This window comes from Urocitellus parryii, chromosome 13 (genome assembly GCF_045843805.1).
Source record: "Urocitellus parryii isolate mUroPar1 chromosome 13, mUroPar1.hap1, whole genome shotgun sequence".
Taxonomy (NCBI): Eukaryota; Metazoa; Chordata; class Mammalia; order Rodentia; family Sciuridae; genus Urocitellus; species Urocitellus parryii.
The window spans coordinates 66,921,028-66,947,908 of NC_135543.1; the positions used below are offsets into that span (position 1 = coordinate 66,921,028).

At 53.3% G+C, this 26,881-nt stretch overlaps 1 protein-coding gene across 7 annotated transcripts in view; it reads left to right on the forward strand.

The window, feature by feature from the left end:
- Wnk2 (WNK lysine deficient protein kinase 2) overlaps positions 1–26,881 on the forward strand; it is a 124,043-nt gene that overhangs the window by 20,145 nt on the left and 77,017 nt on the right. For all 7 annotated transcript variants that reach the window (XM_026406923.2, XM_026406926.2, XM_026406922.2 and 4 more), the window contains 2 exons: positions 20,076–20,248; positions 21,454–21,674. In XM_026406923.2, coding sequence (XP_026262708.1) covers positions 20,076–20,248; positions 21,454–21,674 — 394 coding nt within the window. The remainder of the gene's footprint in view (positions 1–20,075; positions 20,249–21,453; positions 21,675–26,881) is intronic.

Here is a 26,881-nt window from a genome sequence, read left to right on the forward strand (position 1 = left end):
GTAGGAGTGGGTGGGGTGGGTCCTGGGAGCCAGTGCTGGGGACATGTGTGCCTGCTGACCCTGAGTAGCCGTGCTGACTGTGGTCCACCCTGCACCTGTGCCTCAGGGTACCTACCTTTGGGGGAGATGGTAGGAGGGGCTGCGGCCTCTGGGGAGGCATCCCGGGTACCTCCTGCTTCCCAGGGTCCTCCTTGTCTCTATCCTCTACATGTTTTCTTGGGGGATGTGCCCTGGCAGTGACTGGGTGTGTGAGAGCCAAGATGGTGAGAGGAATCCTGTGTCCAGGAGGAGCAGCGAGTTCCCTCTGCCTTTTCCCTTCCACCTGCAAAGGCCCAGGGACTCCCCACGCCCCCACATCTCATCTGGTGAGCGAGAATGACTTGCAGCTTGAGGGAGCCATGAGCTGCTCACAAAACCCACCCTGTGCCAGGCCCTCTCTAGACCCGAGAGCCTGTCCCCTGAGGGTAGTGCCTGGGGTGCCCGAATCAGGCAAGACCAGCCATGCAGGAAGCTGACTAATGACCAGAACACACAGTGACCACCTTGTTCTCAAGGGAGGTCTCAAGCAGCTTGGCAAGAAGTGCCTGACTGACCTCAGGGCCCGCCTTCGCGGAGCTACCAGGTCTCCCGGTGACTTTTATTTCTCCCTCAAACCCTTAGGCCTAGATAACATCAGGTGGCAGAGACCTGTGTCAGATCTCTCATTGCCATTTGCCCACAGCTGTCCAGCTGCACTCAGGACCCTGGCACTCGGCAGGCCACGGTTGCTCCGTGCATGCCTAGGGTGCTGGGTGGGCCTCCCTGGAGGAGACTGACAGGTGGCAGAAGCCCAGAGAGAAGCGGCCAGGGTTTTCCAGCGCTGGTAATTCTGTCTCCAGCAAGTGCATTGTGCAAACCCTGAAGCCATTTATAGAGCAGATGCCAAAGGGAGCACTTGAGGAATTAAACTCCATGGTAACCTCGCCCTGGAAATGAAAATAGCCTCGCTGTAAACACTCGGCTGCCGCCTAGGTCACGAGCTGGTCCCGGCGCCCATGTGGCCCTGGACACTTGCTGGCTGGCTTGCGAGGTGCTGTCTTTTTTTGGTTTTGTGAAGTTCAGCAGACTGCAGAGAATTGGTGGCGCAGAGGCCAGGAGAAAGCCCTGTGTGTTCTGGAGGAGCCAAGCGACCATACTTGGCTTGGGTTCTGCTCTGGTGTGTGGAGTTGGCGTGAGAAGCTCAGTGCCCTTTCCCTATAGCACCCACTGCCTCTTCCCTGTCCAGGGGCTTCATGACTGCCCCCAGGGACCCTTGTTTCTGCTGCCAGGCCCTCTGGGGTGTCCGGTTTTTCTTGCTGTTATAAATAGCACCACCGTGACGATTCCCAGATAAGACACACAGGCTGCACGGTTTGGGGTGGTTCCCCATGGAGGCGGCACATGTCCGAGGTCACATTCCCAGGTGAGCTCAGACTCTGGAGATATGGGGTGTCCCTGTGTTGGCGCCCTGCCGGAACAGGCTTTTCCTGCTGAAAGGAGCATTTGGGGTCAACATTGTCTGACACCCTCTTACTCTGTATTCTAAGAGAAGTTGGAAAACAGTAGAGAAGTACATTTTTCTAGAGAAAAGAGAACCACCCACACTGTCTCACCCTGCTCAAAAGTGAGCCCTCGCTTCTGTGTGTCCTGCCACTCAAGCGGCTCTTCTCGCTGTGTGTGTGTGTCCTCTGAAGGCGTGTGTGCCCCTGTAGTGTCCACATACACACACAGGGCTGCTTTCCCTCTAACAGGCCCGTGGCTGCTGCAGCAGCTCCAGTGCTTTCACCATGTTGCTTCCAAGGACACTGCGGCTGGGTTATGGGACAGTGGCCTTTAAACACTTAGGAGTCACTTGTCTTGTTCCAAAACATTCCCAGAGAAAAGCTTCTGGAGAGCTGAGCAGGAGGACATGGGCCTGTGATCTGTGGAGACTGGCTGTGGGCCACTTCCATCTGAGGTGGGTGCAGGGTCCTCTGGGAGCTGGGGATTTGGCACCGATGTGGTGTCTGCCTCTTGGTGGGGAATGACTCTGGCTCAGGGTCAGGAAGTGCTGGTCCCCACACCCACTGCCCAGCTGTTCAACTGCCAGGCGTGGACAGAATGGCTCTCAGACCAGAGCCTGCTGGTCCCTGCTCTGGATGGCCTTGGGGGATGGGGCAGGCCACATGGCCCAGGGGTGTGGCTGGCAGACTCCTGCCAGCCCAGTCTCTTCCCTGAGGAAGGCCTCAAGTCCCTTAGTTTGGGACAGCGTGGGTCTCTCTGGTCTGGGTTTATTACCGTCACTTCCAGGGATTTGTAGGGCTCATGGTGGCATCTCTGAGGACAGCTGAGTGGAGAGTGGGGCAGCTCCCGGAGCTGTGCTCAAGTAGCAGGGATACATTGGCATTGTGGCAGAGGGGGGGCTCTGGTGTCCAGCATACCTACAGTTGGCCTTGGCTGTGGACCTCAGACTGGCCACCTGCTAGCCTTCCTGGGCCCCTCAGATGAGGGTGGGGAGAGTGCTGGTGCCTTCCCGGACCTTACCAAAAAGGGGGGTCACTATCCATGGATCAGGAGGCCACGGTGTGACATGACGTGACGTGTGACACAAGACAGCAGAATGCCGTGTGCCCTAAGATGGCTGTTGTGATATGGCAGGATGCGTGGGACATAACACTGGTGTGATGGATGATAGCGTGTGCTGTGTACTGTGATGTGACAGTGTCGTGTGATACACGAGACAGGACACTTGACACAAGGTGTCATGATGTGTGATGTGTGTGCTACGTGCTGTGTGGCGTGCCATGTGTTGTGATAGGACGTAGCATGAAGCATATGACACACTGCACCTGTCAGGTACCTGACATGTGACATGAGCTGTGTGTTGTGATGTGTGACATGTGTGTAGCTTGTGATGCATGATAGGACAGGAGATGAGGGACCCCTGAATGTCCAGGAGCCTGGGGTTCAAGGATCTTCCACCTGTGGGACCTGGAGACTCCCCAGAGGGAGGAGGTGGCTGGGATTCACTTGCTGACCAACATCTTGAAAAACCAGCTTCTATCTCAAAGCAAAGCCTGTCCAAGGAAGGGACATGGCCTTAGTCCTTGGAAAAATCCAAGGAGCACTCCTAAGCACATCCCCACCCTGCTAAGTTGTTTATCTACAAATAACAGGAGAGATCTGCTGCGCCAGGTGTCCCTGACTCAGTCAGGGTAGGTGGGGATCCATAGCAGCCCCCTAGCAGCCACCAATCAGCATGAGACAGGGAAATACCTGGGATGCCAGATGACCCTCCCAGTAGTTTATGGTGGTTGATAACATGTTGGGAAACCATGTAGTTCAGCACGTACACCCCTCATGGCTTAAACCAATCAGTTCAAATGAATACCTCTTTTGTACTGACCAATCACCCCCTACCCAACTTGTTCCCGCCAGTGAATGTGCTAATCATGTTTTGGAGTTGTTATTTGATTTTCCCTCGGTGTGTGATGATTTGCTAAGGGATGCTATGATGTATGTGAAGTCCCTGCCTTCTCCAAAAAATGTATAAAACTGCTGCAAACCCTGGGCTCGGGGCCTCTCAGCGTCACCAGTTGCTGTGTGTGCGTGCGGAGGACCGAGCTAGCTTGCAATAAACACCTCTTTGCTGCTTACATCTATCTTGGGTCTCTGGTGGTCTTTGGGGGTCCCGAATTCGAGCATAACAATCTCATCTCCCTCTGCTTTTGGGAAGGGTTGGCCTCCTCTTTTCATTCCATTACACGTTCACCCGCTCATTCTTTCACTCGCTGACTTGTTCTTTTGCTTTGTCACTACTCATTTACCCATTCATTCATTCACCCATTCATTCATTCATTCATACATTCACCCACTCATTCATTCACCCATTCATTCGCCTATTCACTCACTTATTCATTCATTTATTCACCTACTCATTCACTCATTCATTCACTCATTTGTTCACTCTTTTATTCATTCACCTACCCATTTACTCATCTACTCACTTATTCACTCATTCATTCACCTACTCACTCATTCACTCATTCCTCATTTGCGCTTCATTCATTCACTCGCTCTCGTTCATTAGACGGTCACTCACTCATCCAGTCTCACTTATTCTCTTTGCTCACTCATTCCTCATCATTCACTCACTTTTCACTTAGTCTTCATCTGACAGTCACTCATCCCCTCATCGACTCACTGTTCATTTGCTCTTTCATTCATTTATTCATTCACACTCATCACTTAATCATTCTTCATTCACTCCCCAGTTACTCCTTCACTCGCTCTCACTTATTCATCCACGCCCTTGCTTACTCTTTCATTGTATTTGTTCATTCACTCATTCATTTTCATATCTAGCTCCCTCATTCATTGATCACTCATCATTCAGTCTTTCACTCATTGTCATCCACTAGTCATTCACTGAGTACATTGGCCATTTGCTTCACTCATTGATTGATGTCCGTTCACTAGTTCCTTCATTCATGGTTTACTGATTCTTGGGCTCTTTTGTTCATTCACTTGCTGTCTCTCTTTCCTTGTGGGGATGCCCTTAGGCCCTGCAGGGAATTACAGAATGGAATGGGTTCATCCCCTTTCCTCCTGGGCTACTCTAGTTTCCAGCAAAGTTGGCAACTGGGAGATGCGACAAGGAGAGGTTGGCTTTAGGCATTAGAATGGATCCTGTTGTCAGGCTTGGTGTGACTTGCTTGCCTGGTGGGTCACGTGAGTGAGGAGGGCCCCCAGCAGGACAGTATCCTAGAGAGACTGGCCTCTGCCCCATAGATTCTGCCTGTCCCTGGCACTTGCAGACACTCCTCTCTGGAACTTTCCCAGATGGCCCTTGGCTGTGCCATTTCAGTCAGGAATGCTCCCCACCCCCAGGTCCCCCAGAGCTGGGTTGGTGCACACAGGCCTCTAGACTGGCCTGTGGTCCAGGCCACATGCTGTGGAGATACTGGAGTCAGGCTGTCAGGGCTCATGTTCTGCAGGCCACCTGCTAAGCTGTTGAGCCTGTTCGAATCTTAACTTCCCTCTCTATAAATAGGGAGCAGCATGACAGGCCTAGCCCATAGTGCTGAGCTCCCAGGACAGGGGTCCTCCCTCAGGGTCATCTTGGTGGGCCTAGTGCCTGGCTGCAAAGCGGGTCATGGTTGTCAGTGCCTGAAGGAAGAGAAAGATGAGGTGTGGAGGAGGGGAGGTGCTTCTCATTGTCTGGGATGTGAGTGAGGAGGAGAAAGACTCCCCAGACAGGTTCCCCCACCTGCATCCACAGGATGCTTACCCTGAGTAGCTCCTGGACCTTGGGGTTTTCTCTACTGTTTGAAACGCCCTAGGTAGACATGGAGAAGCACCTTGTAGGGCTCCAGCCCTACACATTTCTAGGTCTCCATCTTGAGGTGTGGGGCTGTCTCTCTTGTGACTGGGTTACCAGCTTCTTTCTAAGAGGGGGCTGCAGGCTGAGCTCGTGTCCCCTGTGGGATTCCCTTCTGATCTTGGGAAGCGAGACCTACACTGTCTTCCCAGAGGAGGAACAGGGACGGCTGTGCTCCTGTAGTGCTGGGAAGGCCTGGGCTCTAAAGCAGGACCAACGGGGAGAGCAGGGTCATTGCAGTGGGGGGTCTGTGAGGATGTGCCTATTTCATTTGTCATATTTCATTTTGTTGCATCTTTGTCATTTTGTCCATTATTTTGTCGTATACTTGCACATCCATGCAATGGTAATTTTAGCAATTAAGTGTGTTTGCAGAAGTAGCTGCCTTATAATTAAGCCATTCCTGGATCTCTGGGCTTTGGGGCAGTTTTGAGTTTACACTTAGAAACTTTGTTATGCATTCATTTATACATTTTTTATTGGGTAGGCTGGAGATTACAACATGTATCCGTGAGTTACTGGAGTCTGATCTAAACTAGCACCTTTTCTGCATCCTAGGCAATACAAGCATCTGAGAACTTTTGAACTGTTTACCCACTCCTCTCTGCTTTATGTGATGATGTAATTTAATCCCCCATCTGTTTTGTAACCCACACGACATTGTTATTATAGTCAGTATTGAGAATCATGGCTAATCCATTTATTCATTCCAGTGCTTGCTTTCTTTCCTAGAGTTCCATCTGAGATCATTGTCCCTTTATCTGAAGATTTCCCCTTTATGTTTCATTTAGCACCTGTTTGCCAGTGATAACATCTCTGTCTTAAAACAAAAACAAAAAACAAAAAAACTTTATTTGAAGAATATTTTTGCTGGCTATGGAATTGTAGATTGACGATTCTTTTTTCCTTCTCTAACACTTTAAAGATGTTTAAAGATGTTACTCCATGGTCTTTTTTTTTTTTTTTTTAATGGTTTCTATTGAGGTCAGTTGTCAGTCTACTTATTGATCTTTTGAAGGCAGTACGTCTCCTCAAGTCCTTTGCTGCTTTTAATATTCTCTCTTTTTGTGTCCAACTTTTAGAAATTTTTAAATGTAATGTGCTAGGTGTGCTTTTCTTTGTATTTAATCTGCTTTGGGTTTCTAGTACTTTTGGAATCTACGGATATCTTTCTTTAGTTTTGGGAAATACTTGGTCATTAAAGATAGATAGGACCTTTCCTTTGTCTTCTAGAGTCTACTATTGTCTTTCCTGTTTCCATTTATCCATATTTGTGTGTGTGGTGCTGGGAATTGAACCCAGGGCCTTGAGCATACAAGGCAAGCACTCTCCAACTGACCTATATCCCCAGCCCAATTTGTCCATGTTTTAATGTGGGTGTTTTCTATATTCTGTCTTCCAATTTGCTAATCCTTTCTTCAACTATGTCTAATCTGCTGTTAAACCTGAGCTCCTAATTTTAGTTTTTAATTCTAGATTTCCACTGGATTCTTTTTTTTTTTTTAAAGAGAGAGTGAGAGAGAGAGAGAGAGAATTTTTAATATTTATTTTTTTTAGTTTTCGGTGGACACAGCATCTTTGTATGTGGTGCTGAGGATCGAACCCGGGCCGCACGCATGCCAGGCGAGCGTGCTACCGCTTGAGCCACATCCCCAGCCCCACTGGATTCTTATTTAGTAGATTTCAGTTCTGGTGAAATAATTAATTTTGCTTTCTCTTTTCTTGACCACAATTATCCCGGTAATGTAAAAGTCTGTCTGATTATTGCAATATTTGGATCATCTAGAGATTGTCATTATTTCCTTTCTTTCTTTTTTCCTTTTTCTTTCTTTCTTTTTTTTTTTTTTTGTCATTTGGTCTTGTCTTCTGATCTGCCTGGTCATTTTTTATTGATGTTCTTAAAAATTATGGAAATGATTGAGGCTCTGGGTGATTTTATCTATCTTTAGAGATTAGGAGGCAGTTAGATTAAGATCAAATCATCCTAACCCATTCTAGAATTGAGATGATTCAAAGCTGTGCTTCAGCCTTTGTGGGGGTTATTCCCTTCTGTTTTAATCCACTCTTCTAGCATTTAGCCCTTCTGGAAGGCCTGATCTGAAATCCTGCATATTTCCTTAGGCCTCTTTTCTTTGTCAGTCTCTGGGCTCTGATTTTTGTCTTCCAGCCTGGTGAGACTGTCCAAGTTCTGCCCAACCTCTGGGCTTTTAACCTACTGCTTAGTGCTGATGCCCTTAGGCAGCACAGTCTTGTAGAGATGTAATGTGAGCCACAAATGTGAGCCCTATCTGTAATTTTCAGTTTAACAATCACATAAATGTATAAAAAGCTCAGGTGAAATCATTTTAAATCATACATATCCAAAATTTGTTTTGTTTTGTTTTGTTTTGGTACTGGGGATAAAGCCCAGAGGCACTCTCCCACTGAGCCACATCTACAGCCCTTTTTATTTATTTATTTTTGTCTTGAGAAGAGGTCTCACTAAGTTGTTTAGGACCTTGCTAAATTGCTGAGACTGATCTCGAACTTGTAGTCCTCCTGCCTTGGCCTCTTGAGCCACTGGAATCACAGGTGTGTGCTGCTGTGCCCAGCCAAAATATTGTCTTCTACACATGTAATCAGTATAAAATCATTAATGAGATTTAAGAAATTCTTTTAAGACAATACTATGTATGTGAAATCTGAGGTACACTTACAGTACATCTCAGTGTGGACTCACCTCTTTGCAGGCACTCACTGGCCACCTGTGTGGCTGTGGTTTGGGGCCACCTTCCTTCAGGTGGAGAAGCAGTGACAAATATGGAGAGTGAGAACTGTGGCATCAGAATGAGTAGAGCCGGAGCCTCACCTCATATACACCTGTTCGGTGCCCCTGCTGTCTGGATTGTTGACCCCAGGGTTCTTGCTGTGGCTCTGGGAGGTGTGGAGGAGTCAGCAGAATGAAGGGGCAGACATGGGCGCTGGGGCCTTCCCCCACTGCTGAGCCCTCCTGGAGGCCTCAATTGCATAAGGGGGCCGTCTGTCCATGCTCCTCCACCCGCTGTCCCACAACCTGGCACAGGGCCTGGCACAGAGGATGTTATACCTGGGAGGATGTGTATTTGGCACACACCCAGCCTGAGGCCACATCCTGGTCTTGGGCTCCTGTAGACGGGCCTCTGAGGTCATCTTAGATCTTGGTGGGATCATCTGGGCTACCCAGGGGAAAGGGAAGAAAGTGAGTTTCGATGACTTCGTTCTAGGGGTATCATAAGAGGAATGAATCCGACCTGGGGCCTCGAAGAGCAGCAGATGTCACAACCCCTCCCCTCCTACGTGCCCACAGCTTGGGTTGGGGACTCTCCCAGGGCTGGAGGTGTTGGGGGCGGGCGTCTGCTTTCTCAGGGAGGGTCCATAGCATTCAGCAGACTGTCCAGGCCCTGAGCCTTTATACCCTGTGTGGGGTGGAGCAGCTGCAAGGCAAGGTGGTGCCCCTGAGTTCAAACCCCAAAGGGGTGGTGACCCCAACAGCCCAGCCTCTGTGGCCATGTGAGCAGAAATCCACAGGCCTTACCCTCAATTGTCCTGCCTGCCCCTCCCCACAGGAGCTGTTCTCGGTGGTTGAGCTGTTAATCCCACTGACCCGTGGTGCTGTCCAAATCTATCTTTAGATGTCCCTGTAGGGAAGTGGCCATGGGTGGGGCTCCCCTCCAGAAACCAGATACATGGTGTGGTCAGGTGTGATGTCTATGTGGGAGGGCTCTGCCTGGTCTCTGCCCACTGGGCCCTGGTTATCTCAGGTGTGCATTCAGGGAGGAGCAGGATGGGCTGTTGGGAGGGATTTCCAGGACAGGATGCTCCTGTGGCAGTGTCTCTTTCTGGCTTGTGTGCCCACTGGGACCCCCTGCTCTCATGACCTGCTGGTCTGTGGATGGTCTGGGAGCTGGTGCAGATGCTTCTCTATAAGGAAATAAAATCAGCGTTCCCGTGCGGAAAGCCAAGGCCTCTTCTGGTGCAGCCCACCCTGCGTGGTGCTTGCCATGCTGTGGGATGTCCATCTGTGGTGGTGAAGCTGGTCAGGGCCAGGGCTGCCCTGGCCTTGGGAAGTCTGTAATTTCAAGCTGATCCCTCTTTGCTCCAGTTGCCCCGTGTCTGGGTGTCCCTATCTGTCCACCACTGGAGGTGCATGGCCAGGTGTGCCAACACTCAGGATTCAGAAGCAGGATGGAACAGCCCTGCTGATTTTGGCCTGACCTTGGAAAGGAGGGTAGCCACCAAGTGACCATGCTGAGTCTTACACTGGGACCAGGATTGTGCCCAAGGCCTGTAGCCCTCAGCCCCTTACTTGGCTCAGTCTGGAGAGGAGGGGCAGCTGGGCATACTGAGAGGCATAGGGCAGCCCCGCCCGCTCTGTCTGAGGGCAGGTGCTCTGGGTGGGTGACCCCCAATGAGGCATTGCCCCCAAATGTAATGGCCTGTGTCCACAACACCCCAGTCCCCACTGGCCAGTGTACTGCAGCGGGGCTGGCCACTGTGCTGGAGGGCTAGCAGTGAGCCTTAGCAGGTCTGGGCTCATGTTCCCCCTGCCCGCTATTTTAACAGTTGTACATAGACTCACAGTCGCTTGTCGGTTTTTCCAAGTGCAGGAGGGATGTGTTTCTAGACGGTGTGGCTGTGGATCCTAGGCAGCACCCCTTTCCCTGCCGAGGACCCCGTGGATTACACGCGTGACACTCCCAAGCGTGTTCTTGTCTTGGAGCTTGTGGCCGTCATTAAGGATGCTGGTCCCTGGGAAGATGGCCAGGTGGCACCTGCTCAGGGCCACAGTGTGGGCTGAGGCTCAGCCCATTGGTGGGACTGCAAGGTCAAGATGGGACCCCCCCCCCCAGGCACCATCCTGCAGAGTGCCAGAGGCCGTGTGTAGACCAGTGCCTTTCCCCTGGAGTCCTAGGTCAGCCCTGAAGACTTCACAACTTGTGTGGGGATAAAATACCCGCCTGCTTGGCGCCCAGCTCCGCCTGCCGTCATGGCTTGTTCCCCTGGGCCTCGCTTGGGCTCCCCTGTTTTCTCTGAATTAGATGAGCATAGGTGTGCAGGGTCCCCACTTGCACTCCCTCTGCCTAGCACACAGCTCTTCCTGGCCAGGACTTCACTCTCCACCACCTGACACTGGAGGGACAAGGCCCAAGGGGTGTGACTCCTCATCTCTCTCCTGGACAGGAGTCCCTGCCCTGAGGCTCTGGCTGTGGGGCTGGGGATGGTTGAAGGCCATTTACCTGGGCTGTGCATGAGCTGGCAGGTCCTGCTAGCTGACCCGCCAGCAGCCATGAGGGGTAAAGCCTCCTCCATTTTCTTCGTGGGGTAGTTGCATGGTCCAGAGCCCACGGGTTGTACTGAGGGTGCATCCCATCGGCTGGGGGCTCTGAACCCTTGGCAGAGCATACGCTGTGGTGATCACGTGTATTTAGTCACAAAGAAGGCAGCGAGGCTCTTTCGGGTGCCGCCTGGGCTGGCCACCCAGCCTTCCTCTCACGGGGTGTGGTCTTGCAGGGCCAGCCCCTGGCTGTGTGCACTCTGAGGACAGTAGGTGGCGAACCTCTCACTTGCCCTGTGTGCTGTGACCACCACCAGCCATGTGTACGAGTAGACCACAGTGAAGCTGTCAGGCCCTGGCCACGGGGGCCACCTCTCAGCCTTGCTGGGCAGCTCAGACAGGCCGCATCCTTGTCACCGAAGGAGCTGCTGGACGGCGATGCCCAGGGCCCTCTGGCCGCTCTTCCCTCCCTTGCCATTCAGTGTCTTGCTGTTGCTCGTTGTAGCCCCATGGACATGCCCCCACCCAACCTCCCAGGAAAGCACGCCCTGGACTCTCAGGTCTGCTCCTATGATTGTCTCTGGGAGGAACGTCCAGCCACCAGGGCTCTCTGGGTTGGGCATCCCCCCCAGTACCCTCTTTGAGCACTGTGAGGCTCAGGGAGCTGGGCCCCAAGCCTGCATTTCACCTCGGCCTCCCAAATCCTTAGTGCCCTTCATGTGTCCACAGGGCTTGAGGCCAAGTGCAGGACAGCTCGGGTGGAGAGGGGCCCAGGCCAGGCCTGCTGTGCCAGCTGCAGTGCTTGGTGACCCCGGGTGTCAGTGTGGCCTGGCACTTCTCACATATACCCTGGGAGACCTGGGCCTTTCCTGATTTGTTGGGAAGAGTGGGGTGTGTGTGGGGGGGACTGTGACACCATCCAAAGTGGAGCTGGTGACACATGGCCCTAGCCAGAGCTGCTGGATGGCAGCATAGCAGAGGCCGGGGGATGGCTGGGTGGTCCTGAGGCACACGCTGGCCTGCAGGAAGCTGGGGCCGCTCATCAGAGCTGGCATTGCTGTTGGGAGGCCTTGGGGTGTCCTCAGGGACTCCTGTCTGCCATTGTGTCACCGTGCTACCCAGCATTTGGTCTGGGTGGCTTCTGGTCCCATCAGCCATGCCCGTCATGGGCCTCAGGGGAGCTGACCTGTTGTGCCCCCACCCTCTGTCCTTCCTCCACTGTCCCCAGTCCTCTTCCTTCTCCTGCCTTCGTGAGTCCTTCCCCCACCCTGTCCCATCCCTGCTGCACGGTGACACACATGGCCCTGTCTGTGCCTGAGATGGTTTTTTCCTTGTGGGAGGTGGGGTCCTGCAGGGGATGTGGGGCTCCCGCAGATGCCTGGCCCACAGAGTGAACTGCCAGGCCAGACTGCAGGCCCCACCATGCCTGCTCAGCGGTGCCAAGGAGGCCCTGTGGGTGGCTGGCTGTCCTGATGGAGGGCGCGTGGGGAGTCCGTGCTGTGGTCTGGTGGACTCCCTCCACCATCTCCCAAGTGCAAGGGGTGTCAGAGTCCATGATGTGAACCAGAGGTGGGCACCTGCCGCTGGGCCCGGGCTCCCTCCAGAGGTGATTAAATTCACCCTGGGTGCCTGAGGTAATTGGGAAAGAGCTCGCGCAGCTGGGGACAGGAAGCGTTTTGGGTAAAATTTGTCCTCTCTTTGTTTTGGTCATCTGTGCCTTACTAATTGGTAATGGTCACTCAAACCAGAAAAAACACCTTTGGTCTTAGGATCACAGGAAATTAAAAAAAAACCAACAGCTGTGTTCTAGAATGTGTGGATTTATGGCAGAGAGGTGTTGTAGGCCGTCAGAAAAGACTTTGAGAAAAAGCCACACCATGTCATTTTGTCTGCAGGAGTGGAAATATGGATCTGGACTGGAGTGAGAGGCGATTTTGCTCACGTGTTTATGAAATGGCTGATGGAGGTGGCATTTGTATTCCGTGAAAGACATTTCAAAGAACATTTTAGAAAGTCAACATTGCCAAAATACTGGAAATGAAGGACCTGGGTCAAGCTGGTCAAGCCACTCCTGATATCCAAACCTCTGGCTTTACTGCTTACCCGAGCAGTTTAAAATAAGTAAGCCGGAATGAGCTTTTGATGTTTACATTCAAAATTAACCTAGATTATTTACTCCATGGCACCATGTGCTTCTCCTGTGTGTGGCTGCCTGGGGCCCTGTGTCTGTGTGGTGTATGTGGCAGGGGCTTGGGGGGTGGCCTGTGAGAGAGTGAGGCTTCCAGTCACCTGACACCTCTACCTCCTCCCCCTGCCCGGTCCCCATCCCTCCCCTTTGAAAGAAAACAGTATTATTTACCAGAGAAGAGAGGGGCTAGTCATTCAAGTTCAAGTTTCTGCCTCAGAGAATAATAGACGCATGGGCACTCTTGACAAAGAAGACTGAGCTTTGGAAATGCCCAGCTGGCGACGTGCCATGAGCCCCTCGTCCTCAGCACGTGGAGGACTCAGCAGCTGGTGGACTTGGCGGACCGGCTGGGGATGTGCACGACACTCTGTGGCTCCTCAGGGCCATGTCCAGTGTTGGCCACTTTTTCTTAGGAGTGGTGGGGAGCACGTCCAGCTAGATCACGGTGCCCTTTTTAGAAACTGCATGGACTGGGCTGGGGTTTAACTCTGTGGCAGAGCGCTTGCCCAACATGTGTGAGGCTCTGGGTTCGATTCTCAGCACCACATACAAATAAATAAAAATAAAGGTCCATCAACAACTAAAAAATATTTTAAAAAAAGAAAAGAAAGGAATTGCGTGGACCAGCTGTTGCTTAGGACGGAGCGGAAGGGGGGCTGGGGTTTGCACTGCGGCGTTAGTGGGAGCAGGCCCAGGAGCTCTCAGGCCGTGCCAGGGCCTGGTGTGGACAGTCAGCCTTGAGGAATACCATGACATCTCCACTGATCCACCCAAGTCCAAGGCCTGCCTGATGCCCAGGGCCTGTGTCCACCCCTGTTATGAGACACTAAGGGCTGCCTGAACCCCAGTCTGCCTGGAGGCCTCTTCCTGCACTCGGGGTGGGGTGGGAGCTGCCTGCCAGGGGTGCTTCTCCTGGAGGCCCGGGTGCTCTGGCTGGGGCTCCCGCCCGTCCCTTTCCCCTGAGTTCGGGCACAGTACATAATGACATGTTCATTTGTTTTCTGTCTGTTGCCTGCCATCTCCTGAGGTTTCCTCCCGGCCAGACGCCAGCCAGGAGCAGAGTGTGGGGGTGGGGCGCTCCCTCCCTCTGCCAGGCCTCTCGCTCAGCTCCATTCCCTGCTGCGGGCCCAGCCTGATGCTCAGACCCCACAAGCAGTGAGCAGCGTGCACGCCTCCTGCTGGGGTGGCCCTGTGCAAATTCTGGGGATCTGGGAGTGGCAGGGAGGCCTGTCCACCAGAAAGGCGAGGGGCAGGCAGGGTCACTGGAGTAGTGGGGACACCCCCAGGAGGTGAGGGGGATAGAAGAGGCACATACATCCGTTGCAGACGTGAGCCACCTGTCCCAGGTGTCTGCTGTCCCTGGGATGGTGGCATTTTTGTGTGTGAGCTGAGTGAAGTGAGGGAGCTAAGTCTTTAGAGAGAGGCCTGAGCTTTTTTTTAAAATTGTTTTAGGTGTCTATGGACCTTTATTTATTTATTTGAGTGTGGTGCTGAGAATTGGACCCAGTGCCTCCCACGTGCCAGGCAAGCGCTCCACCACTGAGCCACAACCCCAGCCCCAGAGGCCTGAGCTCTCTCAGGGGCCTGGGGCCCTCACAGTCCCTCCCACCCTGTCCAACCCTGCATCTGGGGCTCTGGCTGGGCCTCTTCTCCACAGAGGACGGTTCTGGATAAGACCCTCAGGGCTCTTTTCTTTGGACATATGATCCTGGGGAGACTTCTCATAAGGACACTGGGTTGTCCTTTGCTTGAGGGACTCGGGGTCCTCAACAGTTCTGATGCTCAAACTTGGCCCCAAGCTTTGCTGAAAGGAAGGTGCTGTGGCCTGCTTCCTCCGCTGCTGTCGGACAACTTCATGTGGCCCTCTCGGGTCTGGCAACGTCAGCCACTAGGGGTATTGCAGCCAAGCTGTGGCCTTGAGGTATCTCTGGAAAGGGCCAGAGAGAACCTCCGATCCTCCTAATCAACACCAAAAACATCCCCTGAGGTGTGTCCCCAGGTGGCCCTAGGGTGCTGGACAGGCCCGCCAGGGCCAAGGCTGGGTTCGGCCTCGGCCATCTGACTCAAGTTCCCCGAGTGGCTCCTGCCCAGCTTGGAGGCTGCTGTCTTGCTTCATCTGTTCCTGGAGTCCTGAGGCCGGGTGGCCTCAGAATGTTGCTGTTGTTGACCATCTGGTGGATTTTCACCATGACGGAGGGAACCAGAGCTGTGCAGACCCAGTGGGAGGGACGGGGGCTCGGTGATCTTACCCTCCCGTCCCTGGACGAGATGTCTGTGCAGCCCCCTGGGGTGAGGGCCGGGAGCTCAGCCCTCAGCCCCCAGACCTTTAAGAACAGTGCAACTCTCATAGGATTTGAAATCTCCTCATAGAGACGAGGTGCTTTCTCCCTGACCTTGCTCGCTGCCTTGAGCCACCCCAGAGGGTACAATGTTTCACTAACTGGGTTGGTTCTGTATCAGGGAGGTACCAGGCTAATGGGGCTGACCAGCAGTGGAGGAACATTTGAGGGTGACTTGGACAAGCCCTGTGAGGGACAAGGCCATGCCCAGAGGACACCCTGGCTGACTTTTAAATGACCGAACAGCATGTCACTTTGGAAAAAACAGCCCAGTGGCCTAGAGGATACAATGAGGTCTCCTCCCCACTTCCAAGCCCATCCCAAGGTACCATGGCTAATAACTTCTGACTTTTGAGTCTTTAATTTATCAACTTTAACCTGGATCTGACATTAAAAAATGAGGACTGCAGTGGTCAGGGGTATAGCTCAGTGGTCGAGCACTTGTCTGGCATATGCAGGTCCCACATTGGATCCCCAGGACTGAGAGAAAAGAAAAAAAAAAAAAGACTGTGGCCTATACAGAGTACTTTCCTCTACCTCTCATTTTTGTTAGTTATGTTTACAACATGAACATTTTGCTTAGAAGCCACAAGGAAAAGTTTCACATGTTGCTGTTGATGGATGCTGTAAAACACTGGCAAAAATAACTCATGTTATAAATGACATCTCAAGCCTGTGACTAGGCCCACAGGAAGGGACTTGGAGAGGGAAGGTGGTTGCCTTGGGAAGATGTTTTAGTCAGCCTTTTTGCTGCTGGACCAAAAGACCACCCGGCAAGAACAATTTTGGAGGAGGGAAAGTTTATTTGGGGGCTCATTGGTTTCAGAGATCTCAGTTCACAGATAGTTGGTTCCATTCCTCAGGGTTTAGAGTGAGGCAGAACATCGTGGCAGAAGAACGTGGTGGAGGAAAGCAGCTGGGGACATGGTGCCAGGAAGGAGGGAGGGAGAGAGAGAGAGAGAGAGAGAGAGAGAGAGAGGGAGGGAGGGAGGGAGGGAGAGCGACCACCGGCCAGCACACTATACCCTCACCAGACAAAATATATACCCCCTAGCCACACCCTAATGACCCACCTCCAGCCACAACCCACCTGCCTTCAGTTACCACTCAGTTAATCCCTATCAGGGGATAAATGCACTGATTAGGTTAAGGCTCCCCTAACCCAATCATCTCACCTCGAAATCTTCTTGCATTGTCTCACACATGAGCTTTTGGGGGACACCTCACATCCAAACGTCACATCCAAATAACAGAAGGCTTCCTGAGCAAGCTGGCCCAGCTGAGGGGCCATCTTCTTCCTGTGGCCTTCATCTTCAGGACCTAGAGGTCACCTTGGCCGCCTCCTTCCTGCTGCATCGCTCTGTGTTTTGTGACAAGTTATTCCAGGAGCTTGGTTTCCTGAGGGCACGTGCGAAGTAAAGTTTTGAGCTCCTGCATATCTGAAAATGAGTCTTTTTTTCTTTCTTTCTTGATACTGGGGATTGAATCCAGAGGCACTTAACCACCACACCTCATCCCCAGCCCATTTTTATATTTTATCTAGAGACAGGGTCTTGCTGAGTTTCTTAGGGCCTTGCTAAGTTGCTGAGGCTGGCTTTGAACTTCTGATCCTCTTGTCTTAGCCTCCCAAGCCACTGGAATTACAGGTGTGTGCCTGATTGAAAATGAGTCTTGATGGCTTGGCTAGATGTATGTCTGACTGGGTGTAGAACTCCAGGTCAGCACTTGGACGATGCTGTTCCTGTGACCTGCACAGTCTGGGCTGTTCTTTTGCAGGTAGAACTTGCTCTCAGACCCGAGGATTCTGAAATTTCACTGGACCAGGTCCAGAAGTGGGTAATTTTTCATTTATTCTGATCTGGCCTCAGCAAGCCCTTTTATCCTATTTTTTTTTTCCTTCCAGTTTGGAGAAATACTACTCTGCTGTCTATTTAAACTTCACATCTGTTCTTAGAACTCCTCTTACACAGTTGCTCAACTTCCAGGTGATTCCTTCATATCTCTTAATATTTTTTCTCTCATTTTCTTTCTTTCTTTTACCTTTCTCCTTTGGTCTTTGGATTCTTTCACTTTTTCTTTTTCTTTTTTTTAACATTTGAAAAGTTGAAGTGTAATTTACACGTAGTGAAACACAGAAATCTTAAATATGCAAGTTGAGGATCTTTGACAAAGGCACGCACGTGCACCGCCCACATTCTCTGCTACGATGTAGAACATTTTCTCCTCCCCTATGTTCTCTCAGAGACTGACTTCTGCCCGCCCAGAGGCAACAGATGGTGAGTCTCCTTGCCTTAGCTCCGTCTCTTCCAGAATCTTACATCAAAACGGGACCAGACTGGACATATCCTTGTGTCTGGCTTCTCTCACTGAGCTTAATGCTTTCACCCGAGATGTGGTGAGAATCAGGAATTGTTCCCCTTTGGTTGCCGAGTCACATTCCCGTGGCGATGGGGATACCATGGGTCGGCTTTCATGCACTTGCCCACAGATGGTTTGGCTGCTTCCAGATGGGGACACGGTGAACGAACGCAGGTGCTGGGAACATGCTTGTGTCCCTCTTTGTGGGCTTGTTCCCATTCTCTCAGTTGGCTCTCCAGGAGGGGAACGGCTGGACACGGCAGGTGTAAACCTCCCAAGGGCTTTGCCCAGCAGCTTGTGTGAGCAGGACTCAATGCCTCTGGGGGCTTCCAACTTCTTCTCCCCACTCTGCAAGACCTTCTCACCTCCAGCCACCCAGCTTCACCTCCTGGGCCTGGTCCAAGAGGCCCCCAGAGCACTTGCCTGCCTCTTCCTGGCTGCTCGGAAGCTGGAATTATCAATCTATGAATCTGGCCCCTCTGGGTGGGTGTGAAGTGGCATCTCAGTGTGGTTTTAATTGGCGTTTTCCTGGTGGCTAAGGAGGCTCAGCACCTTTCAGGTACCACTGCCATCTCTGCACCTCCTTTGGTGAAGGATCTGTGTTCTGTTTTGTTATTGTTATAGGAGTTCTCTATATACGGGGTCCTGGTCCTTTTTGCTAGACACATGTATTAAGAAGAGTTTTGCAAAAAAAAAAAAAAAAGTAGTTTCTCCATTTTTGTGGCTTGGCTTTTATTTTCTTAGATAAATAATCATTTTAATGAGCGGAACACGATTTCCATTTTATTATCTGAAGATTAACTTTTTTTGTACTTAATGATTTGTTGGATTGTGGAATATCTTATTTTTAAAATAGAGTTTTTTTTTTTTTAAATTTGCAAGAATGTCTCTTGATTATTCCTTTTTAAATAGAATCTTGCTGTTCTGTATGCATGTCTACTTCTTGGGTCGTTATGGGAACATTAATTAATGTTGTCTTTGGTCCCTGAATTATTTGTTTTTCTGGGGTTGGCCCTGTTGGTGGTTTCTCTTGGCTGTTTGGCGCTGTTGGTGATGGTTGCTGTCTCGACTCACTGCTGAGTGAAGGGGCCCTTTAGGGCTTGTGTTGCCGGGGCTGGGGTCTGGCGGGGTTGTTAATGGGTGCAGCCATCATCTGGGATATGACTCCTTGACAAGACGACTCTTATCACGACCTCATAAGCCACCTCTCCTCCCATGCTGAGGTCCAGCTTGATGTTCTTTGAGGCCTTCTGGAAGGATTCCAGGGTCTTGGTTTGTGTTTCCGTTCAGCTCTGATCTCTCCCGCCATCTATCCAAATCCACCTGCTTTCCGTCTCCCTGAAGTTCCTGGGAGTTTCTCTGTTCTGTGTTCGTTTGTTTATGGTTGCCTTTTGAAAATACACATCTTTTTTTCTCACATTCCCGTGGCTCCTGGGTGGGAGGAGGCAGGCATGGCTTTGGGGGCCTCTTGGTCCAAACCCAGGAGGTGAAGCTGGGGGGCCGAGAGGTGAGAAGGTCTCAGGGTGCTTGCAGAGTGGGGAGGTGAAGTTGGAAGCCCCCAGAGGTCTCGAATTCCTGTGTCTTTGGGTCGATTCTGAGGGCTTGGTGGTAAGAGTCCTGTGAAGGGTTTCGGGAAGGGAAGGGCCAGGTCTAGTGAGTGATAGGGACAGTGAGGCAGGAGACCAGGCGGAGGAGTCCAGGAAGGGATGGCAGCTGCTGGGACCAGTGGGGGCGGGCTAGGCGGTGCTGGGGTGGTTGGACCTGAGGCAGTTGGACGTGGGGCGAGGTCCTGGTGCCCTGCCCCGGCCGTGGACAGAGCTTCTGGACAGGGGACACCCAGCTCACACACCTGATGAAGGGCCCTTTTAGGCAACGGTGGTGTTTGTCTGCTGTCCCCATTTTAAACTTGAGGCCAGTGGATTAGTTCTGCTGGGCTGGCCAGGCAGAGTGGCCTGTGGCTGGGGGGGGGCGAGCTGCCCCCGCCCGCCCCAGGGGCCCCTTGTCACGGCTCCTTCCTCACACGAGCTCTGGTCTCTGGCTCTCGTCAGCGTCTCTTCTGGTCCATATCCTGGGTCTCGAGCCCTTCCTGTGAGTTGTGTATACACGAGGAGCAAACTGATGTTTCATTCTCTTAACAAACACTCAGGAAGTAAATGATGACTGAGGGGACAAGGTCTCTGAGGTGTTTTTATGGAAAAAGCCCCTGGGCTCGGCAGTGGGGGTGGTGAAGCGTCTCTGGCCTCCCGGGATTTCTTTCGGTGGAGGTCCCTGTGCAGGGACTGTGTCCAGGGTGGCGGGCCTGAAGGGCCAGTTGTCATGGACTGCTGGTGGCTCTGTGGGTCGAGAGGAAGATCTGGTTCAGCAGGGGGGGTGTGGCCGAGACGGACCGGGCCTCCAAGGCCTCAGCGTGGCCTCCACCTCCTCCTGTCCCCTGTCCCCACACCTGCTGCACTCCCTGAAGAGGCTGCAGGCCGAGGTCTACCGCGCTGCCCGCCTGGTTCTGTCTGTGTCTCCCCCTAGGACCGGAAGCTCACCAAGCTGGAGCGGCAGCGGTTCAAGGAGGAGGCGGAGATGCTGAAGGGCCTGCAGCACCCCAACATCGTGCGCTTCTATGACTTCTGGGAGTCCAGCGCCAAGGGCAAGCGGTGCATCGTGCTGGTGACGGAGCTGATGACCTCAGGGACGCTGAAGACGTAAGTGCGGCCTGCCTGTGGGCTGGAGTGGTCTCTGTGGTGAGCCAGAGTCATGACTGGAGGGTGACAGAGGCCCTGGACTGCCTGGGGCTGTCCTAGCTGGTGCCTGTGGTCCAGCGTCCTGCCTCTTGGGTTTCCTTTGGGGTGGTAGGCCTCTGTCCTCTGGGCAGTGGGAAGCAAATCAAAGGCCCCCAATGGTCCTTCCTGCATTTGGCTCCCTCTGGCTTCCTTTGACAAATGGGACCTGTCGCCAGGACACAACTGGAAGACTGTCCCCTGTGTGGACATGGGGAGGTTGTTGACTTCCCAGGGAAGCGGCTCATCTTCTGCCCTGTCAGGGGTCTTATTGTGGCTGAGGTCCTGCTTCTGCCTGGGAGCCATCGGCACGTTCTGGTGGCTCAGTGTGCACAGGTGGGCTTTAAAACAGGCTGGACAGCGCTAGGCAGGGCTTTGCAAAGGGTCCACTACTTTTAGGGTGAGGGCTGGAGCAGGTGTCGAGCACTGGACAGAGCAAGGTGGGGTCAGGAGCTCCGTGGCCAGGGGTGGCCTTGCCAGTCCGTTGCTCCTCCCTGCGGCCCTGCCCTGCACTGTGGGCACAGGGGACGTTCCCTCCACAGCATGGGTTCATCTGAATTGTTTTGATCGTCTCAGACAGGACCTCAGTGTCCCTGTGCCACAGGACAGTTCCTTTCACAGGTGGAGGCATGGCAAGGGAAGAGCCCGTGTGCCAGCCGTACCTGCTGCTGTCTTCTAGGGACACCCTAGAGCAGATCACACAGTGGGGAGTTGCAGGGAGGCCTGGCCTTCTTGACCTCTGGCCTCCGTGGTTCCTCTCACCCCAGCCCTCACTCTGAGCATCCAGTGGCTGAGCCCCTGACCTATCATGGTGGCTTCTATGTTGACCTTGGCCCCTTTCAGGGTGAGATCGGGATTGTGCTTGGCAGGGGCTTTACTAGCAAGGTCTCTAGTGCAAGGAGCAAGTGAAGGGTCACAGTCCTGGCCTGGCTGCCTCTGTCCTGGGCCTGGCTCTGGCTGCATAATCCTGGAACGTAACTGCCTAGCCTTCCCCTGTCACCCTAAACCCATCACAAGTGAGTCCCGAGTGCCAGTGGACGGGCTGTGAGACAGGCTGGACGGTACCCGGTGAGGCTTTGCCGAGGGGCCTCTGCCCGTGAGCCGCCTGGTGAGCCCTGCCCCCATCCCAGGTACCTGAAGCGGTTCAAGGTGATGAAGCCCAAGGTGCTGCGCAGCTGGTGCCGGCAGATCCTGAAGGGCCTGCTCTTCCTGCACACGAGGACACCACCCATCATCCACCGTGACCTCAAGTGTGATAACATCTTCATCACTGGGCCAACTGGGTCTGTGAAGATTGGTGACTTGGGCCTGGCCACCCTCAAAAGAGCATCCTTTGCCAAAAGTGTGATAGGTAAGCCCATTTCCTCTCCCCAGGCCCTGGGAGCCCACGTGAGACCCGGCAGCCTTTGAGGGGCCACAAGTATCTGCTTTTGCTTGGCCACCTTGGACTCGTGCAGGAGATCCAGTAGGGGGCATCTGGGCGTGAGGCCTCAGGCTGGGTGACGGAACTGTCCCTCCCAGCCTCTGGGGCTTGGACAGGAGACCTGCCTGGTAGGGAACACACTGCCCGCTCCAGCTGGACATGCTGACTCTGATCCCCCATCTCCACCCTGTCCAGACTCGGGGCCTGGCTGGTCTCTGCAGTAACTCCCTGGCTGTGCTAGGTCACAGCTCTGATCATCTGGTGGGGGTGGTGGGCCAAGTGCCAACTTCCTGTGGTATGTGTGGGTGTGGTGGTCACTTGAGGGAGGGGAAGGGGCACCACCACAGAGGAACTAGGGAGCTTGTGACAGTGATGCTGGGGCTGGTTTTGGCAGCTGGGGAAAGAGGACCCCGGGCTGTGGGGGTGGGGGCTCACATCTTGCTCTGTGTCCACTCCTGTTGGTCCTGGCACTGTGGTGCTCACAGTTCACCAGACCCCTAGAGGGTCCTTGTGGACTTTGGGAAGAATGTGCCTGGAGGAGCCGCAGGAGCATCTCCTTCTGGGAGTCAGGATGCCCGAGGGATTGGGAGAATTCACTGAGGTCCGTGTTAATCAAGACCCAGCCTGTCCCTCCTGCATGAGGGCTGGCTACGCCAGGACAGTGAGTGGCTGGTCTCTGGGCTCAGTGAATTCATGATATTGCTGCACATTTGGGGAAAGAACTTGGCCTATTTGGGAAAATGAAACTCCGGATGATCTCTAGGAACTGCTTTGGTTGGAGCAGTGTGTTTGGACACGGCGGGGGGGGGGGCAGATGCATCTGTCTCTGTCTAGGCGGAGGCCCTTTGGGCACAGGGTCTCTGATGGCCCCAGGGGAGTCGAGTTGTAGGAAGCAGAGATGGACCCAAATCTCAGCTTCTCTGACTGTGAAATGGGTGATACAGGGGAGGGTCTAGTTTCCATCCTGGAGGGGGCAAGTGCTGGGCTGCAGGACTGTGGGTGGCCCGCACCCCAGCTGGGACCTCTGGGCAGTTCCCAGGCTGGTTTGGAAGTGACTCTGGTCTCAGACCCTGGGCTGTCACGTGGCAGGAGACTGCCCTTGGTGACTTGCCTCAGAAGTAAACATTTGGGACAAAGGACATCCCACTGGAGGAAGCCAGGGCACCAGCGGGCTCCTGGGCCTCCACTGACCCGCAAGCTCGTCGCTGTCCTGGGAATGGTTTCGCATGGCGTGAGGCCGTTGAGAAGGAGACTGGGTGTTTGTGGCAGGGGCAGCGAGGCCCTGTGCACAGTGGCCCAGCTCTGCGGGGTGTATCCCTCGTCACCCCGGCTCTTGCTCAGTTGGAGCCCAGGAAGCTTTGACGAGAGGGGCTGGGACCAGCAGTGTCCTCGGCTGCCTCTGCTCATGGGGCTTCCCTGTTCACTGGAGGGAGAAGGCCGTCCTGAGCAGGGGCCAACAGCTGGGGGTGGGCAGGTGGGACCCCCCCAGTCCTACGAATGGAATCCCTCCCCTGGGTCTCTTAGTAGGGCCCCCGTGCCTGTGAAGAGGGGTGTCAGCTCAGGCAGCCCACCAATGTGCCTGCCCTGGTGGCAAACGGGCCAAGCCCTCCTGGAGTCTGTCATCCTGTTGGCAGGACAGCCTCAGGCCACAGGCCCCCTCTCTCCAGGAGGAGGCCCCCCGCTGATTGTCCGTCTGGGGCACCTGTGGGAGCGGTTGATGCTGTGGACCTGTTTCTGCTGTGGCCATCAGGGTTCCCCTGGAAGGCTGAGGTCTGCACTTTAGATGTGACACATGTCAGGGTGGGGGTCAGTGGTCCTCTGGCTGCTCGAGGGGGGAGAGCATCTGGTTTCAGGAAGGCACTGTCCTCATGCCACCCTCAACATCATGACCCCTGCTGTCTGTCACCCTGGTCTCCATCTTTGTGTGCTCTTAGCTGTCCCCAACAGGATTTGATGGCACGGATCTCACAGCCTCACTGTGAGTGTGTTTTCTGGTTTACATGAGCTAGACCAGGCGGGGTGAGGCCCTGAGGGATGGGGGACAGGGATGCAGTCGTGTCTGCTGTCTCCACCTGTGCAGGTGGCCATGTAGTGCCTGGCTCACCTGGGAGGGCTTCCTGGAGGCAGTGACGATGGAACCAGGCCTAGAGAGAGTGAACTGAGTAGGCGGCCAAGGAGAACTGAGGGTGGTTATTCCAGAAAGAGCCAAGTGGATGGGCTTGATGTGCCGGGTGGATGGTGGGAGAGGGACTGGGCTGTTGGGCACCTGTGGCCATTACAAATAAGCACTCAGGGGCTCCAGGCTGTTAAGGACTCCCAGCAATCTCCCAGTATCTCCCAGTATCTCCCCGCGTCCATCTTGCTGGGGGAGAGGGAGGGAGGTTCTGCCTGTCCAGTGAGAAGATGGGCGAGGCCCAACTTACATTAGTTTGGTTTTGTTCTAACATAAACCTTGAGGACAGATAGGGCTAGGATTAGAGCTTCCATTTCCATAGAGGAAGTCATTTGTCATTCAGGACAGTCCCAGAAATAGGCAGATCCTAATGCAGAGCAGTTTCCACAGCTAGAGTCGGGCTCCCTCCTTACCTCTCCTGCCTCATAGCCACAGAGCTGCAGCCACTTCTCTGTTAAAAAGCAGAAGAGAGACTGTGGCCATCGCTCTGCCTGCCCTCTGTAGGAGGGAGTGGGAGGGGGCTGCTCCAGGCGCGGTCTCCAGTGCCTGGTCTCACGGCCACAGCGGGGTTCGGGGAGGAGAGATGGGACCCAGAGTTCACTTGATGCAAAATTTCATCTGTAGAGACCTGAGGGTCTGGAGGGTGTGTAAGGGGTCTGTGGGCCTGGGCTCCTTGGGAGTGGCTCTGCAGCTGATGGAGAAGCTGGAGAGGGAGTGGACTGTCCACTGGACCCACGTGGGTATGAGCACACACGCCCCTGCACACACACACTGTTGCTAAAATTCAGATCTTAATGGCTGCTGTGTGAGGGAAGGAGAAGAGAGCCCCGGCGTCCAGGTGTGTAGAGTCAGGCATTGTCGGTGCCGGTGCCCAGAGTTGGTCCAGCCCCACCCCACCCTCAGAGCCCATTCCCTGGAGCCAGGCCGTCTGGGGTGGTGACGTCTTTCTTGAAGAACAAGGTTCTCCATTCCTTGAGGTCTCAACGGAGACCGAGACCAGGGACCTCCTCGTAGGCCCTGGTGCTGTGTGGGCAACTGGGTGAGTGGGGTCCCTGCAGGTGCCAGGGAGTGGCCAGCTCCACTCCTGGCCTCCTTCCCGCAGCCCTGGCGACCAAGCTCCCCTCAAGCTCTTCCCCGTGGTCCTGCGGTAGAGGTGGCCAGGCCAAGGCCTGAGGGTCCACCCCCTGGGCCTCCTGGCCGGCTCCTGCAGCAGAAAAGGGCTTTGTGGTGGTTTTTCTCTGCCGTCTCTGTGTGCTGTCCCACTGTTGGCGTGGGTGGCACTGTGGGCAGTTGAAGTGGCCCCCGCAGAGCAGGCCCTTCCTTCCTGCAGTGTGGGGCTTCCTGCTGACTCAGCTGCTCCATCTCCTGCATGTTGGGCCCTCAGGGGTCAAGATGGTCCAGGCCCAGGCAGTTGGTGACGTGCCCCTCTGAGGGTAGGTGTTCATGTTGTCACCAGCCCCAAGGCTCAGGCCAGTGCAGTCTGTGACCTCCCTGCTGTGGCTTTTGTGTTGTCCTTGCTCACTGCCCCGGCCTAGGGAGCACATTTACTATTCTGTGACAGGCTTAGGGATGGAAGGAAACATAAAAATATGAACTTAATGAGCAGTGCAAAAACATTTTCAATGTAACCATGTGGTTCAAAAACCCAAGAGGATCAAAATTCCAGTGTCAGGTGCCTCCGACTCCATTCAGCCCCTGCTGTTTCTGGTGGATTCTTCTAGAATGCTGTATTCCTGCATATACACTTACATATACATTCTTGTTTTCCCCACTTTTACCCAAAATGTTAATGTTTTTGAAAATTGAAACAATGCATAAGAGAAAACCCATTATGTGCTTTCTACTGCAATTAATAGGTTTGTATGATTTTACATATGCTTAAAAAAAAACCCAAAAAATGAGGGGCTGGGATTGTGGCTCAGCGGTAGAGTGCTTGCCTGGTGTGTGCGAAGCTCTGGGTTCGATCCTCAGCACCACATAAAAATAAATCAATAAAATAAAGGCATTGTGTCCAACTACAACTTAAAAAAAAAACAAAACCTAGAATGTTATGAAAAATCTTCCAACAAATCTACAGATGTTCCAAGCAGCCTTACTCTGAGGTCTCTTATCCTATATCAGCTCAACACTTAGTCGGACCTGTTTTAATAAAAGGCTATTGTGATTATTAAAGCAAAATCTCATTATAGAAAAAATTTGAAAACCCAGAAATCAAAAAAAAAAATTGAAAATCCAGAAATAAGTAATAGGAAAATCAATCCCCCTATCCCCACCGAGCCATCTGGCTGGGAGTGCTATTTCACGCGGTGAGGCCCTGAGCAGTTTATTTTACAAGCCTGTCCTACATTTCTAGATCCTTAAAGACTCAGTGCCAACACTGTTTGGATCTTACGTGTTTAATACACGGAGCAGTTCCCGTCTTAAGGGCTCTGTGGACCATGCCAGGTAGTTGCTATTTTGCTATCTTTTGCCACGATAGCCACAGGAGCTGTGTGGCGCTCTGTTGTGAGGTGTGCCCAGCAAACCTAGCCATTCCCCTGTTTGGGAATACTTAGGGCCTCCTGGGTTTTTGCAGTTACAAGACATTCTGTGGTGACCACCAGGGTTTGTCTGCTCTGGATTAGTGGGTGCTGGTCAGTGCGGAGCCTGTCCTCAGGGGCATAATATCCACGCACAAGGGAGGGGTGTGTCCAGGGTAGGGACGTGTCCTCTGGGAGGTCATGGTCTCTTAGCTCTGTGGGCAGCAGGTATGCTGTGAACTGATCACAGTGCTGGAATTAGAAGGCTCCAGGTGGAAGTTTTGGAAGCTTCTTCTGTAGAGTATACCTGTTTGAATCATGGGGGCCAGAATGGACCTGGTCGAGCTGGGTGTCCTGAGAGTGCCATGGGGCGAAAGGGGAGGCGGTTGGGTGGCTCTGAGAGACTGAGGGGGCTTCTGGTGCTCTTGGGCTGTGGCCACCTG